This window comes from Equus caballus, chromosome 3 (assembly GCF_041296265.1).
Source record: "Equus caballus isolate H_3958 breed thoroughbred chromosome 3, TB-T2T, whole genome shotgun sequence".
NCBI lineage: Eukaryota > Metazoa > Chordata > Mammalia > Perissodactyla > Equidae > Equus > Equus caballus.
In genome coordinates, this window is record NC_091686.1 from 77,710,382 (window position 1) to 77,730,761 (window position 20,380).

The following is a 20,380-nucleotide window of genomic DNA, read 5'->3' on the forward strand; positions in this document are numbered from 1 at the left end:
ATTTATTCCCTCAAAATAGTTCTATTCAATAATCACAGAGAAACATGATTGTTTTTCTTTATGGCATTGCTGATTAAATTCTTAATCCTGGTTGTAGTATAAAATCACAAGAAAAAAGGAGATAAACTTTTTCATTGATGTTTTCAAGCAAGAAAATATATCAACAATTTTTGGGAAAACTTTTATCATGTTTAAAATTTGTATTACTGCCCATTTAATCAAACAAGACATATAAAAATAAACAGTAACTGTCCTAAATCATTCTTCTACTATCAACATCAACAAAAATAACCCTCAACAATGTGTTTATCAACTAAAAATACATTCTGGGACATCTTATCTGTTATACATTCACAAATTTATATTCATTATGAAATAACCATGTATATATGTTATTCTCAGCTCTTTATGTGTTGATTTCACATGAATTTGTACTTTCTACAGTTTGTGACAATGAAATATTCCAAGGTAATTTTACTTAAAACAAAGTCATAAATATATACTTTTTTGAGGAATGTTATTTAGAAAAGGAGTGTGAATGAGACATTAAAATTAGTGTTCAAAACTAAAACATTTTAATATTGTAAAGTTCACTCTATCAAAGATATAGTACAGAGATAGAATATTTCAGATTTGTTTGAAGAACTCACATTTATTGAATGCTTGTTATATGATAGGAACACTAACACAGAATCAGGTGAATGAAAGCATGGAGAAGGAGTGCCTGCTGGAAGTAGGTAGGGGAATCAAGGAGGACTTCTCAGAGAATCTTTAAAAGATAGGTTGGAATTAGTCAGTTTAGAGGATGAAGTTGAAAGAAAGGGTAGACCAGAGAGAAAAAGGCATTCTAGATGTTCAGGACAGCATGAGCAAAACAGAGGCATGATATGCTAACCTTTGAGGCCTTTCTTTGATCTGGAATGCCAAAATAACATATTCTTTAATATATTTAAATTATATTGACCTGTTCTCCAACTACTCACTTCTACGCTACATTTATCAATAATTAGAAATAATTACCTTTCCTCAGTGTTTACAAGCCAATTCACATTTTGTTAATTTTTTAAAAGAAGTAAGTCTACCTACTTGTGCATGTGTTCTTGATATGTGTGAGTTTGGGAGGGTGGAATGAAGAAACTTCTAATTTTTAATCACTATTTGTCAGAAATTGTGCTAAAGCGCTCCCTCAAAAAGACTCTGCGAAATGATCACTACTTACATTTTACAGTAAGAACACCGAAAAGGTTAAGCAATGAAAGTAAACTGATAGACTACAAAGGTTAAGCAATGTGGCTTATGTGAAAAAATCCAAAGCTCATGGGTGTTCTATGATCTGAAAGCTCTTCCTAAGATGCCACATTTCTGACATCACTATATGATCAACAGAAGCCATTATATATTATTAGCATTATTATTAATCTATTAGTTTATTTTCTCTGTATTTGGAAAAAATAATGACAAAGGCTTTAATCAGAATTTGAGAAAGCTTAAAATAAGCTCTACCCAAAGGTAAACACTATTATTACAGTTTAGTAATTTGTACTGAATTTACGAAGCATCTCCAAGAACCTAAACTTTGATTATAACCTACATCCTACTTTGTTTTTCTTAATGTACTCAACAAGTGATATTTTTCTTTTTAGAAGAGAAAGTGTTTTTTCCTGAAGTGACTTAAATCTAAACAAATATTTTAGGGGAGAGAGAGACAGAAGGAAGAGAGAAAGAGAACCACTCCACCTCCTGTTACAAAGGCAGCAATATTGTATAAGACACAGGTATTCATCAGGGACTATTTACATTTTCTAACAGGGGTTAAATGTTCTGAACCGATTATATAAACAGCCAGCAAATCAAGATATCTAGTATGCCAAATTGCACATTTAGCTATATTACTTACTTAATCATTACTGACTTTATTTTTCTCTTATTAGATTTGAGAAGGTAAGCATGTGTTTTAAAAAGGAGAAAGCAAAATAACATGGATTATGTGTATGAGATATTTTTCCTTAGATTACAATAAAAATTATTTGATTGCCCAATCTTGTGCATATTCTAATCCACTCTTTCACATGATACTCCATCTTACCCCAATCAGACATATCTTATTTCAATGGAGTATTTCTTTTATACTCTCTATCAGAAATAAAATAATTATGAAACCCTCTGAGATGTATCACATAATTGAGCACATAACAAAAGAAAATGTGACAACTTTAATGTCACCAGTGGAAATACTAGTGAAACAATCATTCAATCCACACCCAGAAAAGGACTGACAATTCAAAGTTTGATTTCTGCTAATGAGTTGAATTAATCAACAAATAACCCTATAAACCAAAATATCTCAAAAATGGAATATTTCATATTCTCTAATCAAAACATATGAGCAACTACATTATGGTCATATTATTGAAATTCAATCAGATGGCTTAAGAAAAACCTCCTAAAAGAATTAAGATTGTTAAAATGTCCATACAACCCAAAGTCATCTATAAATTCAATGCAACCTCTATCAAAATTCCAATGGTATTTTTTCACAGGCATAGGAAAAAACAACCCTAAAATGTGTACAGAACCACAAAAGATCCCAAATAATTAAAGCAATCCTGAAAAAGAAGAACAAAGCTGGAAGCATCACACTTCCTGATTTCAAACTACACTATAAAGCTAAAGTAATCAAAACAGTATGGTCTTGGCAAGAAAATAGATACATAGACCAATGGCACAGAATAGAGAGTCCAGAAATAAACCCTTACGTGGTCAACTAATATTTGACAAGGGAACCAAGAATACTCAATGGGGAAAGGATAATCTCTTCAACAAATGGTGCTGGGAAAATTGGCTAACCACATGCAGAAGAATGAAATTGGACCCATATCTTACACCACTCACAAAATTTAACTCAAAATGAGCTAAAGACTGAAATGTAAGACCAGAAATCATAAGATTCCCTATAAGAAAACATAAAGGAAAAGCTCCTGGACATTGGTCTTGGAAATGAATTTTGGATATGACATGAAAAGCATAAGCAAAAAAAGTGAAAAACAGTAAGTGGCACTACATCAAACTAAAAAGCTTCTGCACAGTAAAAGAAACAATCAACAAAATGAAAAGGCAATCTACAGAATGGAAGAAAACACTTGCAAGTAATATTTCCGATATATCATATTTCTGATATATCCAAAATATACAAGGAACTCATACAATTCAACAGCAACCCCCCCCCCCCAAATAGCTCAATTAAAAAATGGATGGAAATGGAGGAAATGAATAGACAGCTTTCCTAAGGAGGCATACAAATGGCCAACATGAAAAGATGCTCAACATCACTAATCACGGAAATATAAGTAAAAGCCACAATGAGATATCGCCTCACACCTGTTAGAATGGCTGTCATCAAGAAGACAAGAGATAACAAGCGCTGGTGAGAATATGGAGAAAAGGGATGCCTTGTGCACTGTTGGTGGGAATGTAAATTGGTACAGTCATTATAGAAAACAGCATAGTGGTTCCTCACAAAATTGAAAATAAAACTACCATATCATCAACCCCACTTCGGGGCATATATCCAAAGGAAATGAAATCAGGAACTCGAAGAGATATCTGTACTCCCATGCTCATTGCAGCATTATTCACAATAGCCAAGAAATAGAAATATCAAAGTGTCCATCAATGGATGAATGGATAAAGAAGATGTGGTACATGTATACAATGGAATATTATTCAGTCACAAGAAGGAAGGAAATCCTGCCATTTGCGACAACATGGATGGAACTTGAGGGCATTATGCCAAGTGAAATAAATCAGACAAAGATAAATACTATCACCAATAAGTATGCTAGTATCATTAGCATGATAGTGTCACATGCTAGTATCACTAGCGTGATATCACTAATAAGTGGATTCTGAAAAAAGCCGAATTCATAGAAATAGAGCAGAATGGTGGTTAACTGAGGTTGGGGAGTATGAGAAATAGGGAGATGTTGGTCAAAGGGTACAAACTTCTAGCTATAAGATGAATAAGTTCTGGGGATCTGATGTACAGGATGATGATTATAGTTAACAATACTGTATTGTACACTTGAATGTTGCTATGGGATGAGATCTTAAATGCTCTCACCACAAAAAAGAAATGATAATTATGTGATGGAGGTATTAGCTAACACTATAGTGGTAATCATTTCACAATATATTAGTGAAGCAAATCAACATATAGTAACACCTTAAACTTATGCAAAGTTATATCTCAATTTATTAAAAAGAATAAAAGAAAAATCTCCTAAGGTGATTTTTGCAATTTCCAAGAGAAGTACTTGGTTTTATTGTAGGAAAAAAAAAGTGAACAATAATTCCATGTTCTCTATATTCTCTGATATTGAGACATGTTTTTGACACCCAATAAAAATGCCACCAATATTGAAAAACTCAAAACACAGAATGGATGAAAGAACAATATGCTTATTACTTGTTATTATAAACCATAACAGTAAGCTTCTAAATCAGATGTTTGCAATTTTTTTATGAAAGACCAGACAGTCAATATTTTAGGCTTTGTGAGCCAAGAGGCAAAACCAAGGATACTGTGTATGCACTTATTTTAAATTTTAAAGTGATCATTTAAAAATGTAAAAACCATTTTTGGCTGACTGGCTGTAAAAATTAAAGGCAGCTGGACAAATTTAGCCCATGAGCTGTGGTTTGCTGAATTCTGTTCTAATAAATCACACAATTGAGCTTGACGACATATATTTAAAAAAATTTCACTTATGCTAAATATGTTAAATATACTAAAAACTCTAGACTTGTTTTTGGATTGTGAAGTTCAATATCTCTACCTGGGTATCAAATATAATTCCTAGTTATAGCAGTGATGTGTATTTGTAAGATAAGAAAAATATAAATAATAATTGGGAAAAGTCTAATAGGTATTAGCTAACAAAAAATACAACCAGAATAATTATGCATAAAGTACAAAAAATCTGTTCTGCTCTGTAGAAAATTTCTACATTAACATTAAAATTTTAAATTTTGTTAGTCCACATTTTCAGCTAATATATAAAGATAATAAGTAAATCTGGTTCACTATAATTGAGGATATTATAACCTATTATGATGGTCCAATATGTCTTTATTTACGTAAGGCAGAAGAGCACAAAGAGAATGGGGTTCTAGCAGGTGTTGACCATGGGCATGCCCCCTTCTCTGAGCCACACTTTCTTTATGTGCCAAATGGGAACATTTTGGCCCTTCCTGCTCCCCAGGGAGGACACCCTGAGGGTGAGATGAGCTAATAGTGGTGAAAGTGTTATTTGGACTCAAGGCTACCATTTTCTTTAATTTCCTGACTTAGTTCCCATCTTTGTACATATATTTTTGTTGACCTTCAGTGATAGCTCTCTTCTATCAAAATCTAGAAATTTTCCCCAAGTGCCTAGTCTTTCTGACTTCTCTGAAGTGTTTTACAATACTGACCACTGTCTACTTTTGGACATTTTCTCCTGTCTTTCATTCACTATACCATCGTGATTTTCATTCTCCTCAGACACTTCCTTCCTTCCATGTCTCTTCTTACTCATCATTCATGTCTCCTACTTTTTACCCTCATCAAACGTGGTAGACTGCTAGCTGTTTGCAACATCCAATTCCTCATCTTCCTGGGGTAAAAAGCTGGACGTTTCTCAGTTTTTCTTGAAGTTTAGGTGGTACCATTGATAGCGTCTTATCCGATGGAAGGTGAGTAGAAGTGATATAAGCCACTTCCAGACCTCTTATACAAGATCCTCTCTCTCTTTCTCAGACTGCCTGCTGGATGTTAACACCCAAGGTGATGTGGAAATCATATATTGAGGTTGGTTGAGGCTTCATCAGCCTGTGTCCCTCCATGGGGCAGCCCCATCAACTGGGCCATGAGAAAACAATAAACATGTATTAGGTTAAGCAACTGCAGTTTGAGGGTTGTGTGCACTAAGTATTTGGGAACATTCATCCATTCTAACATAACCTCTTTTCTAAGTTAATTCTAATCCATTAGGTTACAACCTATTCATTCTAATATACCCTCTTTTCTTTTCTGTAACCTGCATTTATAGGCCTGAGTCATCATTACTATTCTAGCCTGTATTTATGATCATGTCAATATATTTTTGATACCTATCACCACATAAAATTGAAACAGAATAAAATTAGACTCAGCTTGACAAGCGGACACTCTTCTCAACTTTTGTTTTAGATCCCATCAGTCTCTCAAACCAAATATCGCAAACATAGATATCTTTACTCTTTATCTTCTTTGTTTTCCAAAGAAAAATTTTACATCTTGTTGTTTCCTTCTTAGGAAAAATATTCACATTTTTGCCATTTCATTTTTAAAGCCATTTCTCAATATCTCATAATTATTATTATTACCTCCATGTTACACATGAGAAATCTGGGGCATGGGAAGGTTAATGAACTTACCCAAAGTCACGTAAGCTTTTTATAAGGAAGATTAGCCCTGAGCTAACATCTGCCAATCCTCCTCTTTTTTCTGAGGAAGACTGGCCCTGAGCTAATATCCGTGCCCATCTTCCTCTATTTTATATGTGGGATGCCTACCACAGCATGGCCTGCCAAGCGGTGCCACGTCCGCACCTGGGATCCGAACCGGTGAACCCCGGGCCGTCAAAGAGGAACATGTGAACCCAACCGCTGTGTCACCGGGCCAGCCCCTCAAACAAGCTTTTAAGTGGAGGAACTAGGATTCGAACCCAGACAGTCTTGGCTCAGGGGTCTATGTGATCAGAACTATAAGGAGCACATCTTTAATAGATTTAAAGAGTATAAGATGAGAAAATCAATCTTGAGATTTAAAAAAAATGCAATAAAATTATTTAGTTGTTAAAATTAACTTTGAAAATAAATATTTTATTGTGGTTGATGTGAAAAATCACAAAAATAAGCCAATATAAAGAAATTAAATATTGCATTCTAATCATTCAACTCATAGATTTAATAAAAGATGCTTTTAAAGAAAAGAAGTACAGAGACCATGACTAAGTACCCCATCATTCATTCAAAAAACAGAAATATGTTATTTTATCATAAAGTGTTTAGACATTTATATTTTCTAGTATATAGAAACTAGTTTTTAAAGAAATAGAAAAATATGTATTTCCTACGGCATGCCAATAGATATAGATACATAGAGAGATATATCTATCTCCATGCCTCCATAATATCTTAGAAAAGCTACTTCCTAAGACACAAATTCCATGTGTGTGCCAATAAAAATATTAAAGACTATAAGATGAATTCTACAAGAATATAATTTTTGTGTATTGTCTAAATCAGAAAATACTTTGCTTCTGTTTTTGCTATTAAATACATTCACCCACTATTATGCTTGTATTTTGTGTCTGTTTCATCCTTTACTATTATAAAAATAAAATCAATGCATTAATATATTTATTTCTTAGAGACAAACATATCAAGAATGATTTACATTATGGTTGCTTTGCTATTATGCGATGTACGCCATTTATTCCTGAAGAGAGAATTCTAGCTTACCTTCTTTTGTAGGACACAATGGAAAATGAATATAAACATTCCCTGTAGAGAATTGAAAATGGTGAAGAGATACGCCATGATGACTGTGCTTTCATTAATATACATGAGTCCAAAGGCCCAGGTCAATCCTAACAGGCAGAGAAGAGCTATTGCACCTATAACCCATGACCTGTAGAGAGAAGAGAAAATTAAAGGTTACCCAATAATTGGTCTTTAATTAACATAGTAATATCATATCAACAATACTGACACTGAAAAGAATGTTACAGTAAGTTTTATTGACAGAAAATGTAAGACGTGGTATAAGTACTTTAAGATTTTAATGGAGACTACAAGTTTACAAGCTTGAGGAGATATACACGGATGAAAATGTTATGAACACAGAAATTCATTTAAGCAAAAGCAGATCTGTACTATTAAATTATTCATGTATTTGCAGCAAATATGCAAATGATATGGAGATGTAATTATGGTGAATGGCAAGGGGGAGAAAAGTCTATAAAGCTATGTTAGTCTCCACTGGTCTCATTAGTATGATAACATTTGTTTAATTGGACTCTCTGTATTAGTGCTTCATCTGACACACTTTTACCCCATTTTTCCAAATTTCCTTTTTCTCCATAAAATTTTCAGTGTTTACTGACAAAAACAGAACTCATATTAGAAGGAACCAGTATATGAAATACATGTATGAATTTTAAAAGTTCTATTTGTTTGCTTCTATGGTTGTGTAGAACAGGTGAGATATAGTGGATGGAAAAAATAGTTCCATTCCAGATCATGCTTTATGTTCTTTCAGCCTTTGATTGCTGTCTTCTAGATTATGTTGGACTAGACTTTGAAAATCAGGCAATTGGCAGCTTTGTTGAAAAGAAGCTTAAAGTCTCGTGGAATCTTTATCTCTTTGAAGTGTCTATAAACTCAAGGGAGAAAATGAAGCTGAGAATGGGGATGGAGTGGTATGAACAAAGTAGTCTAGAATGGAAGACAAATTCTCACTCTCACTCCATTCCCTTAGCGTCCACCAAGCTGCCATTCGCAATAGTAATAAACAGGTGACAAAACTTCATATAGTTGTGGCTATGTGTTACATATTTACTATCAACAAAGAACAAATCTTTCCAATAGATGGGAATCCAATAATTGAAAATGGAATCCTTCTCAACTTCTAAGTATAGAGGAGAATAGGACCAACCCAGTCTAGATCTCTATACACTCAGGAATCCACTCTTTCCTTTCTCAGCACACCTTCCTTGAACAGGGTAAGCTACTATTTCTTTTCAGCAGACTATTATCCTCCATTTACATTGTCTAAGGAAGAAATATTTATAGGGATTAAAACTTTGCAACACAAAGGGGAAAAAAATCACGTATGTTTACCATAATCTGAAGCTGGGTTAAATAAAATTTTCAGAGAGAACTCCATCTTAAAAAAGATATGGTCCCAAAAGAAGTCAATTATTATTAAAGCCTTAGCAAAATTAATCTCAAATATTTACTATTTTTCTTCTACAAACATCAGCCATTATATTTCAGATTTAAATATCTACTAAATTTAATGTTTAGAGCATTTTCTTGAATAAAGAATCCCTAAAGAAGGCCTGCTCTTGTAGCGAGCATGTTTGCTTATAGGAATTAGAAAACATCTTAGATGTGATATTTTATTCTACAATTAGATTCAGAAATATGAGAACTTTCAAGGGAAAGCTCTCAGCTTCTTACAGACATTGGAAAAAGGAAAAATGGGAAGAATTGTCATTAAATCAAGGCAAGATTGCTACTTAGAAATAAAATGATAAGATAAAATACTCAAGTCACCTATTATCCACTAGAAAACACATGAGGGGCCCAAGAGTTACTGATATAAAACTGCAATGAGCCCAATTTCTAAAGAAAAAAATAAGCAAGAGCATGAAGAAGTATGTGAAATGGAATTGGAGAAAATGAAAACAAAGGACTCTTCACCAGAAGAACAAACTGAAAGTCTGGAGCAAGGTCACCCGTAGGTTACCAATCTTAAGTTTATTGTTGCAGGACATGTAATTTTAAAACGTACAAAGGAAAAACACAAATATTAACATTATGTTTATTCTTATTAGATTAGTACAGACTTGTAGCTTTGTTTCAAAAATTTAAGAGATGTATTCATAAAGAATGAGATCATTAATCACGTGACATGTCAAATTTGAAAGAGATAATTTTGCAGAAGTAAACTTTAATTTTTGAAGGAGGCATTTTTTCCCCTTTTTGGTTATTTAATATAGAAATTCATTAATATCAATTGCAATTGGGTAGTTTCATACCCATAAGATCATTTTGAAGATATACCACTAAATTGCAAAATAATTTTAGATGAATCGTGTCCAAACAAACAAGAGAAACGAGGACCTACGCAGCACAGAGGAACACAGCACAATGAAAGGAGAAAACAATTAAAAGCGAAACAAGTCTGTACTACATGAAGTTGCTATTACTGTGGCACTGAGTTCAGGTGATATCCAATTAAAAGAGGTGAAGCAGAATTTTTTTGGCAATACACTTGCAGCATATTTACTCTGCACAGAAGTTGTATGCCTGATTATTTTCCTGCACAGTTTGCTCTTCTGCCTCAATGTGAATGACAGAAGCTCTAATGATTTCTCAGGACTGATCTGACAGCTGGTTCATGGGACCACACTGATAAATGGAATTTATCAGCCATTCAGGTCATTCTTACTTGATGAAGGGTCTGTTATCCTCATAGCTAAAGAATGCATAGACATAAAGACAAGAACACCAACATTAGCATTTTATGACAAAGAATTTCATATGAAAAATATTCTCCAGGTTCCCAAAGGCCTCTGTCCCCCAGCTCCCTCAAAAGCATCATAACCTTCCCTTTATATCCAGAAGGTAAATCCTAAAATGACCATGAGAACTTAAATAACAAGGAATAAAATCAATTTTACAATACTGCAATATCCCTTATGAGACTAAAAAATTCCATTTTTTCATCAAGTGCTTATATTACTTGTGACTTGACAGAGAACATTTATTTCTTAGAGATTGCATTTCTCTAGAGAATGAGAAATCTTATGAGCAATCTGGAAAAGGCTTGGGGGCATACTTAAAATGACAGATCTCATGTCACCTAAAGGTATCCTTGTTCTGTAATCTAAGTAGGTAAGATTACTTAATTATGGACAGTACACTTCTAAGTAATTTTAACTTGCAAGTGATTGACCGGACTTAAATCGGAACATTATAGCCCTTTGAAAATAATCAATCCTGACTACTTTAAAATTCTTTCTGTTAGAGTGCCAAGAAAAAAATTTCAATAATCTTTCACAGTGATAGGAGCAAACACACAGCACCTGTTCATAATCATGTACATTTACTAATTTATTTAGTGTCATTCCAATAAAATAAGATCCCAGTGCCAAGTTAGTAAAGATAGGGAACATTTTGGATGATCTTTTTACAAACATAGTTGCTGCTCAGTGAATTGTGACAGGACAGAAAAAGAGAAACTGTCTGCTCTTTCCTCTTACCTCTTGCCAGAGGCAATAGTTTGCAATATTATGCATACACAAATAAAGGTCTTAGAAAGGCCCCAACTGTGATGCCTTTTGAAAAAAGATTGCTACTTATGAAAAACCTCACTGTCCAGAACATTGAAAGAGTAAAGAATGGTGGGAGAGTCTGAGATTTGAAGCCAGTTGCCTGGGGTTTACAACCTAGCTCAGCCATTTACTAGCTATTTGATCTTAGGAAAAAATTAATTAACCCGTGGTTGTGTCAGTTTATACATCTATAAAATGGTGACAATTATAATGTAAGTTTCCTATGATAATGAAATGATATATTATGTATAAAGTGTTCAGAACAGTGCCTGACATATTGTGTCTAGTAAATATTACATAGTTATTATTAGACTATTTAAAGCTAAAGTCAGACTGAAAATACAGAATTTCTTACCCAAAGAATAAAACACCACATAATAAATGTTGAGTAGTTAAATTCATTTGAAGACATTTCAGGAGCAATATTATGAAGTAAAATAGATGTGGCAGAAATAAATTTGTAGATGGAGCAGAGAGCGACTAATTGTGCTGTCTAATATGGCAACTGCTGGCCACATGGGTTTCTTTAAATTTAAATTCATTAAAACGAAAAAAAGTTTAAAATTCAGCTCTTTAGTCACACTATCACATGACAAGGGCTCAAAAGCGTCAATAGCTGCCATACTGGAGAGTACAGTTCTAGAACATTTCTGTCTTCACAGAAAGTATTGGACAGTGCTGGACTAGGACACTCAAAGAGAGTTTTAAGCCAGGAAATGGAATTCCAAGAGATATTTAAACAATGCCATGGATGTGTGAATAGATGTGTGAGAGATAAAGACAGAAGAATTTCTAACAATTGATCATATTTAATTGTGAACTGTGCCTTCAAAGAAAATCCTGTACCTACAGTAACATTGAAAAGTTACAGAACATAATAACATAATATTTACTCCACTATACGCATTCCCATTGCATCAGTATATCCCATCTGTGTGCTAGGTTCATGACTGGAATGACACTTTCTATCTTAATTTGTATAGGACAACATCAGGTAAAGAAAGTTACAGAGGTTGGCATGTAGGAATACATGCAAAAATGCTCTAAAAATTGTATTAAGTTATCTACATGTTTCAAACAACAAAATACAAAATTGGCACTATAATTGTTGGAGTGAGATATTTTGCCTGTAATGGGAAATATCAAAAAGAGAGCTATCAGGGTACAATTCAGCAGTTTTTGTTGGCCGTTGTGGGGATCAGCCAGTTGCCGTGCTTGATAACAAAGACTGAGCTCCAGCTTCACTTAGAGTTAGCTATAGCCCTGCGTTTAAGTAGCGTCCACTGGAATGTAAACAAAAGTGAACTGTCACATTACTGGGTCTTTCCAATTAAAGGATTGGAAATAGGCTTCCCTTGACCATTTTTTCCTTCCCGTTTGCTAAGAGAAAGTGACAGTAGAGCCTCAGACTAAGAAATGGAAGCTGTGTATCGATGTGGAGCTGCCGTATTAGATTCAGACCACCTACTTCTAGACTCTTACCTGATATGTTTAAGCCACTATATTTTCGAGTATTTTCTTTCTACAGTGGCTTAGTCTGTACAATAATTGATAAAGCATTTAATTTGTATCTTTGAACTATAAGAATTTCCAGTTCATATTCAATATAGAAATTCACGCTAATGGATAAAGCATTATTCATTAATTTTGCCTCCAGAATGACATAAATAATATACAATGGTTCAAAAATTAAAAATCACTAAAGATTACCTATGTAATCAAAATGATGTCAGTGCCTTCCAACATTTTGTCAGATATTCTATTGGCTTAGAAAATCTAGTTTGATAATGTCTCTCCACCAAACCCAAATTAAATTGATGGTAAGCTTGCCACCAGTTTTGGTGGCAAAGCCACATGCTATTGATTCATTATTTTTTATTCTAAAAAACAGATCTACAAAACTAGCTTCTAAAGCTGAAGAATTTTCATTCTGATTTGCCATTGAAACGAAACCTCATTCTGGTTGTATGATTAAAATGATTTCACTGCTGTTATTTTAAGATTTTTTGAAAATATGGACACAAAGGCCTACGATGCTCTTGGCAGATGTTAACAGAAATTTACAGGTTATCATATAAAGTGGAGACATTGAAAATGAATTAAAATATCTTGAACATACAATTTTCAAGAAATAAATAAGAAGAAAGGACTCTTCTTTCTTTGGCAAAAATATTTTCCCTTTGTCAAACATTTTATTATTTTATTCTTACTAACATCTAAAATTGAAAACTTTATTTAAATATTAATGTCATAAAATTATCTTTAAAAGTGATCACTAGAATCAAGATTGGAATTTTTAGGAGTCTCTACACAGATAATAATTATGCATATATTTATATATTCTATAACAATTCCAAAGTACACAAAAGTGCTATTAAAATCTAGCCCCATGGAAGTTTAGCTCAAAATACATCTTCAAGAGGATAAATGTCTTAACCAAAACGTTAACTTACAAATTAATGCTATGATGTAAAGACTCAAAGTGCAGTGTATCAGTATAGACATGATGAATGAACAGAAACAATATGAATGAATCAAGTTAGTTATTGGATATTCTCTCTCTGCCTTCAAGAATTCAAAATTGAATATTTTTTTGATATAATTTTTGAAGGAAATATTATCTAAAATTCATGATATAAAGGAGATAAATTCTTTAAATAGTTTAAAACTTTCCCTTCTATTATATTTAGATAGATGGTAATTTTTAAAAATAGTGGAATGGGTAAGGTTTGGTGTGAAGGAAGATGCAGTGATGGGAAGCATATTTGAGAATTTAATCCCCAAGCCAAAAGATGCAGTCAGTGATAAGTCACAACAGGTAAAGGAAAATGAATGGCTTGATCGCATCACTTCAAGATTAATACATTCTGGGATTCTCTGGTATTGTTGGAGACTTAGCTAATTGGTGTTGGTGAGTGAATTCTATGTTTAATACTGAGAAAAAGAGCTTCATGAGGTATACAGATACCTGATTAGTATCCCAGTATTTCTAGGTTCAGTATGCAGCTGAATTTACTTTCCCTGGCATAAAACTAATTATACCAAAGAAATAAACACTTTTCCCCTTGGATTTGATTTGGGTTACTGTAGGAAGGATAAAGGTAATGTGGGTGAGTTTCTCACCTTAAAGCACCCAAAAGTACTCTTCATTCTTCTTAGAAGAAAAAAGGTAATAAATACTTATGCATCTGCCTGTTGGACAGGCTTTCCCCATTGCCCCTCCATCAACAAGACTCCCAAACTAACAACAAAGAGGATTCAGTTACCCATATTCTAAAAGGAGCCAACAACAACCCAAGCTAATAGACTTCACTTAGAAGTGATCTCGGAGACACTACTTTGCCACACTACCAATCCAGGGGTCCCTACTCTTTAAAATTAGAAGTAAAGACAAGGCCTTTTAGGATTGCAATGTTCACAGAATATATGAAACAGTGGAAAGAGGAAGGAAAGAAACATCTTTACTTATACTAATCCCCAGCCACAAACATTTAATAACCAGAATAGACTGCAAAGTAGCAAAATCCATCTCAGATATCTGCTACCCAGTGGTTAAGGGATATTTCAGATAGCACAACTAGAAGAGTAGTGATCAGAGAAAAATCTAGACATTCCACATTTACACCTCACTGTGTTGAAAATGCTCAATCAACTAGTAACACTTATGATAGAAATTCTGACTGCTTTATATTTCTTTCAAATGTATTTTATATTAGTGGGACTATACCATCCTAGAATTATATTATTATATTCAATTCACTCTCTTTTTTTGACCACTATAGGAAGATTAAAAGGAAAAATCATTTAGAATGTAATTCAACATTTCTGAATAAAATATAAAAATGTTTCATTATGGTCATATGTTTAAATCATTAAGTATTAAAAATTCTTAGAAAAATGTGAAATTCAAATAACATAAATGTAAAATTATAAACGACAGAGAAGATGTTTATATTTCAACTGTGGATTTGATTGTTATTAAAGTATTACTACTAAAAGCTATATTGCTATATTTTGTTCATATGAAATTTATTAAGAGAAAAATGAAATGAACCAAATAAATAAATGGTTTAGAATATATCATAAACATTGTCATTCCCATGTCTCAATGTCCCTATAATAATACTACAGATTGACAGCATACACCAATATTAAATTTTTAATCACAGATTTCACTCTGCTGATAAATTGAGTAAGTCTGAAATTAGGCAGAATTGAATATAATAAATCAGGATCAATAAATACTAAATCAATGACTGATCAAACTTTAATTATATTAACTGCAAAACTCAATGTTATGCAAATTTTTATAACTCAATATGATGTGGTCAAAAAAGTAATTTATATATGAAAGAAATTAAGGGTATCAATTACGAGAATGAATAATGAGTTCCTATATTGTACCTAGACAGCTACAAACTTATTACAATTTAGTATTGTCATCTATCAGATTCATAAAAATGAACTGGTAGGTTTCATGCAAATAAGATATAAAAGTTTGGAATCTTATGTTGGAAGCAAATATATCACTGTATGATTATTTATTAACATTACTGTATGAAAGATAGTGACTGAAAGCAAGGAGTTGCAAATCAGCCTGCCTGAGTTTGAATACCAGCTGTGCGTTGTACTAACTCTGCAACCTTGGGCTAATTATTTAACCTCTCTGAGCCTCATAAGCCCCATCTGTGAAAAGGGGATAAATACAAAACTTTCTTCATAGGGCTGTTGTGTGTATTAAATAAAAGGACTTAGCACTGTTTTAAATACACACAAAAATGCATAAATACACAAAATTTTAATATCTAAAAGTACTCTATAAATATTTGCTATTACAATTAGTGTTGTGTACTGCCATTCTGACCTCAAAAAAGGGGCTATAGAGAACAATACAAACACAGCACTACGTTAGGTTTCCTTTTAAATGTTTTGGAAATTCATATATTAGGTATGAATCCAAAGAGGAAGAGGGAGTCACTGATCTGAAATGATTTTTAATATTCATATTTAAAAAGTCTCAGTTTATATAATGTTTCATCTTAAGATTTCTTTAGGCTTAGTAAATGCTATGAATTTTTACATTCTCAATTGAAATGGGGTACATCCATCTTTCTAATGAAGACTAAAATAGAAACCCAGAATTCTCTGGATTATATGAGAAATCTAAATTTAATTCATAAATATACTGTATCCTCAGTGTTTAAAAGTCTACTAAGTAATTGCAATGTTTCACTAAATGTAATCATTTTGGCCATAAAGAATGAAAGACAAAAAATCATATGTGAAATATTCAGGAAAATTCATGATATATGAGATATATGTTCTAAAATTGGACTTCATTAATATTTTTACTTATTATTTTTTGAAAATTTGAAACCATGAATAGGAAAGATGAAATAAATGACATGATGCCTATATAAAGAGAAATTTGTATTTCTTTTCCATAATTTTTATCTTGCAAGCAATGAAAACTGTGGCTTTAGTCAGTAACATCTCAAGATCCACAAAATATTAACAACAAATTGACATATTTTATTTGTTGATACTTATAATTAAAATCACAATGTTTCCTGGCGCACTATTGGAGGGCCAGTGGTTTTTAGACTTATACTGGGTCTCGGAATTCACTGACTTTTTAGAACATATGACCACAGGGCTGATAAAATTTGGTCATTGGAATGCAAGGTGTTGAAATACCTTAAAGAATGTATTACATACTTCCAGGATTTCTTTTTTAAACTTAGAAGACGCACAAACTTTTAAGTTAAGTAAAATAAGTCAGGAAATTAATAACTTTTTGATATTCTTGCCAAATGTGTTTCGACAGGTTGAATTGCTGTTATGCTCCTTTTCGTACCATATGGTATCATCACCTCTCATTTCAACAACTTGCAACAGAAACATTCACCTGTGAATAAACTCCTTATTATAAACTGCTTGTAAGAACAACTAAAACATAAGAAAAGCACAACCAAGTATTTAAAACATGTCCGTACTTACTAAAGAGTCCAATAAATGGAACCAAGGGAGGCATTGAAACACAATAGGAAGCTGGCAAGTTTTATTTAATTTTGGACAAGCAACTTAACCTTCATAAGCCTTAGTTTACACACCTCCACAATGAATAGAATAATCTCACTAGGATCTTTTTAGTGTCGAGGAACCAAGGAAAGAATAGTCTATAGCCCCTAGGTTATCAATTAGTGAGAGCTATTGAAGAGCACTCTGAATTCTTGAGTTTATCATTCATAGGGAACAGTGAAAGTCCCTTGTCATTATGTGGTAAAGAATCTGAAGTTGAAGTCTCCCTGCACAGGCAGTGCACGAGAGCTAGTTACTCCAACAGTGAGGAGGCCTCATTAACGACCACTATTCTGCTTTTAATACAGAAACCCTGGATGATGCTGTTGTTCCTAATTAAATTTGTTACTAGGAATTTAAATATAATTTCCTTAAAATTATGTCAAAGAGAAAAAAACTAAGAAATGTTATAGAAAATTTAAGCAATATGATAAATAAATCCAATTTCGTCGATACATAAAAAGCTCCAAATAGCAAAATAACAAATTTTAAATTAATCACATTTTAGGCCAAAGGGCAGCCTCAATAAAGTACTAAGAATTGACATCCATCAGAATGTATTCTCTAGTGATAATGAAATTAAATTAGAAATCAATAACTGATAAAATATGCATACGAACAATTATCTATCTGCTGCCGTATCTGCAAAAAGGCCTCAAGTCCCAAAACTTTTTACAAATACATTCTATCTAATATTCAAGTAACAAATAATCCTTTTCTTGTATAGGTTAGGCCTAAACAGAAAAGAAGAAAAACTTTATGAGACTACTATAATTTACCAGGTAAGGACAGTTTAAGAGAATAAAAAATAAATTACAAGAACGTTTTACTTAAGAATTTATACAAAAATCATAAAAAAGTTATTAAATAGCAAAATCAAATGATGCATAAACATCATGATCAATTAAGATTTGTCCCAGAATGGGAAGGAATATATTAAAAGAACTTCAAAAACTGATTCTGGGTTCAAAAACTGATTGTGCTTCAAAAACTAGCGGCATGGTGGTTAAGTTCGTGTGCTCTGCTTCAGCAGCCTGGGGTTTGCTGGTTCAGATCCCAGGCACAGACCTATGCACCATTTATCGAGCCATGCTGTGGCAGGCATCCCACATATAAAATAGAGGCAGATGGGCACAGATGTTGGCTCACGGCCAATCTTCCTCAAGGAAAAAAAAAAAACCTGATTCTGAAATTTATGAAAAAAAAAAATAAAAGTCCATGAGTAGCTAAGGCAATTTTGAAAGAGACGATCAAAATGGGAGGACTCACTCTACCAAATATTAAGCAAGTTCTAGTATGAATGTGGTAATGGTAGAGGAACAAATGTGCCATTTTTTAACTTATATTTGATATATGAAATATATTAATATACAATAATGTTAATACTTTTGTTAATACATTATTACTTTTTATACTCATGGCTTGTTTTCTTAATCTCATAATTTAACAGTTTTAAATTATAACCTTAGACTATCCGTCTTAGTTCTGGAACTGAGAGGATTTTTGTTTTAGTCCATTGAAGTGTTTATTGAAAATATCAACTTCCATAGACAACATTCCAGAGTATTCTAGAATGTATACTCCAATAGTACATTTATAAAAGTGCCAGGGACTTTGATGACAGACCTTTTAAAAATACATAATTGTATGTAGTGGAAAAATCCAACAACAGTTGGGACTCAGCCAAGAGAAAATTAGATTAGGAAATTTTCAAGTGTGGACTGAGCAGCTCAAGACACTTAACATTCCACTATACTGTCTGCACATTTTAATTACAAATCCAGTGATTTAATACATAGTTCTTTATTTAAAGTAACTATGACTTACATGCTTTCCTCACTTTTAATGTGAAGTAAAGAAAAAAAATCATTTTAAAACAAAGTAACACTCCTATTAGAAAGCACTCCTGGAAAATAGGAGAACGAGAAAAGCTGAGGTCTGAAAGAGTGTTGTTACCTTACTGTTGTTTGTACCTAAATGAGAGCATACCTTAGGAATTAGGGGAAACTGATACGCACAGTAGGTTGGTAAGTTTTTCAGTCCATTTGTACAGTCCATAACCTTTGTGCTAATTATTTTGCATATCAGTGATCATCTCTTTATTACTTTTAATCATAGAGCATTTTATTCTCCTTTTATGAATTGAGATACAGTTAAATAGCCTAAGCTGTGATTATAAGATTTATGTACTGTGACATTTTCCAGAATTTGGGGAGAACATGTATATATCTAAGTCAGAGTGTGAACAGTGTTCTCACTCGTTTAGGGGACTTTTCCATTGCTCTGGGTAGGGACTCTGCTGCCCAAGATGCTAAGTGATCACAAGAAGATAGCATGTAATGAATTTAGACAACCAAAATGGTTACAAGCTTATTCCTTCCATTTTTTTCTAACATTTCTTCATTATTTCTTAATCTACTCCAACTTTCCACCATTCCTCTCCCTCCCAAAAAATTCCATCCTGTTCTTTGAAACTCACAGTCCAATATCAACAAATTCCCCTATATCCTAAACTTCATCCTTGGGTGTCTCTGTCACCTTCATGCATTTAGTGAAACTGTCCCCTGCTGACAGTGCTTTCCCTGAAGAACACACAAACTCAAATACTGGTTCTCTCACAATCTTCGAGAAGTAGAAATGCCATTGCCAAACCATGATTTCCCCTCTGTCAAAAACCTCAGCTCCCTTGAAGTTCTTGCCATCAGACATTTACCACCATCCCCTTCATGTTCATACTTTCCTCTATTGTCAGCCTAGATCCCATGGCCTCTTACCTTCTTATTTCCTCTTTCTCCTTTAAGGATATGAAAAAACCTGAGCCTGGATAGGTGAACACTACTGGGAAAAAACCACACAACCATGATTACTGAAGATATGCTAAATTCATGACAACAAAATTCTAATGGCACTTAATATTTGACAAGCCAACTATACTTTCCTGACACATATGCTTTCCCATCCTCCAGAAGGAATATTTCACATCTTCCTTCAACCCCAAACTTCCTTCTCATCCAAATCCCCTAAACTGGGATAGGAAATAGCTTCCTACATCCTTGAAAAAATAGAAACAATCTCACAGTTGTAAACACATTGGTGCACTGTCCATACCTCACAATGCCTTGTGCAGCTCCTGAATTTATCCCCCAGCTTCT

At 33.1% G+C, this 20,380-nt stretch overlaps 1 protein-coding gene across 50 annotated transcripts in view; it reads right to left on the reverse strand.

Moving 5' to 3' along the window:
- ADGRL3 (adhesion G protein-coupled receptor L3) overlaps positions 1-20,380 on the reverse strand; it is an 801,265-nt gene that overhangs the window by 70,996 nt on the left and 709,889 nt on the right. For 28 of the 50 annotated variants that reach the window (XM_070262457.1, XM_070262461.1, XM_070262443.1 and 25 more), the window contains 2 exons: positions 10,262-10,288; positions 7,546-7,714 (listed from right to left, as the gene is read on the reverse strand). In XM_070262457.1, the coding sequence (XP_070118558.1) occupies positions 7,546-7,714; positions 10,262-10,288 (196 nt within the window). The remainder of the gene's footprint in view (positions 1-7,545; positions 7,715-10,261; positions 10,289-20,380) is intronic. The other 22 variants (XM_070262459.1, XM_070262449.1, XM_070262447.1 and 19 more) reach the window with 1 other exon arrangement.